The sequence below is a fragment of the Atta colombica genome, unplaced genomic scaffold, assembly GCF_001594045.1.
Source record: "Atta colombica isolate Treedump-2 unplaced genomic scaffold, Acol1.0 scaffold137, whole genome shotgun sequence".
Lineage (NCBI taxonomy): Eukaryota > Metazoa > Arthropoda > Insecta > Hymenoptera > Formicidae > Atta > Atta colombica.
This window is the reverse complement of record NW_017259225.1, coordinates 87,032-88,360: the sequence shown is the minus strand read 5'-3', so window position 1 is coordinate 88,360 and position 1,329 is coordinate 87,032. Positions and strand designations below refer to the sequence as shown.

Sequence of the window (1,329 nt, the reverse complement as noted above, 5' to 3'; positions counted from 1 at the left end):
ATAAAAAAAATTACAATTATTTATATTAATTTCCTATAATTTATTATATATTAATATCATTTTTCACATGGTTATTTTTTGTGTATATTTATACTATAATTGGAAGATCTACAATATAATAACTAGTTTAAACTAATAATGTTTAGTATCTCAACAAAACTGAAATAAAAAAATGTAACGTTTTAGCTCTCATGAAATTATTCTTTCTATCAAATCATTGCATATAGGTACTTTAATCTTATACAATAATTTATAATTCCACAGAACTATTTTAATAATATGTGAAAATATGCTTTAATCTGTCAGTAAATTCAGTTTCAATACTTATTAAAGTACTTACACTAGTAAAATATATGCTTACAAGTATACAACTAACATTTATTCATGAGTACATTTCTGATAGCATTCTAATGAATAACAATACTATAAATTTTAATTTAAAATTTAATTAAAAATTTAAACGATTTCGTGTACTATACAGCACGCAATTGTTTAAATTTCTTACGAAGGATCCCTTTTTCGCGCCTCTTCGACACTTCCAACGCCTCTATGCGTTCGTAACGTTCGTTCCGAAACTCATCAGGAAGAAACATCGTCCGGTGTTTTCCGCCGTCGGGCGTATGCGCGCTCGTGAGAAAGGCGAGAAGGGGGATGCGAGTATATAGATACTAGATATGTGTGCTATTGTTGTGCGGCGCGGCCGCTACGTAATCTTTGTGTAGGTGTAGAATATGAGAAGGTTGATGCTGGTTGATGTGAATTGTTGCAGACGCCGCGAGATTTCAGAGTTGGACTTGCCTTCACAAATTTGGCAAGTGGTTATCACTAAAGAGTGATAATCGCGACGGCGAAGAGAGGGAGAGTAGGCAGATTGCGTCTTATGGTCCGCAGGTCGATGGGCATCTCGATTTGACGACGAGGATCCAGGATGCTGAGGTTCCTGTCACGACGGAGGGCGCGTGGCGTCAGCGGTCAAACCGCTTCGTCGCAGATCAAGAATCAGAGATTGCCCAGCAACAAAAATATTGTGCAATGCAGGGTGGTACTGTTGGATGGCACAGATCTACCCATAGAATTATCGGCAAGTTTTTTCTTCTATCTTACTCTTAATTGTTGTCATAGGCTCTTCTAATATTTTTTTTATCTTCACATAATCATCATGAAGATAAAGGAGAAAGCATGAGACTAAAAGGATCTATGTCCATACCTATATCATATCAATCAGACTAAAAACTAGAACATGCTTTTACATACAATGATGCACTAAATGTCATATCATTTAATTGTAACACATTTAATTATAAAATTTCCAGACTTTATAATTAATTG

At 34.7% G+C, this 1,329-nt stretch overlaps 1 protein-coding gene across 2 annotated transcripts in view; it reads left to right on the top strand.

Moving 5' to 3' along the window:
• The first annotated feature begins 671 nt into the window (after positions 1-671).
• Positions 672-1,329, top strand: part of LOC108684643 (band 4.1-like protein 5) — a 4,668-nt gene continuing 4,010 nt past the window's right edge. For both annotated transcript variants that reach the window (XM_018189075.1, XM_018189074.1), the window contains exon 1: positions 672-1,081. In XM_018189075.1, coding sequence (XP_018044564.1) covers positions 929-1,081 — 153 coding nt within the window. In that variant the 5' untranslated portion in view covers positions 672-928. The remainder of the gene's footprint in view (positions 1,082-1,329) is intronic.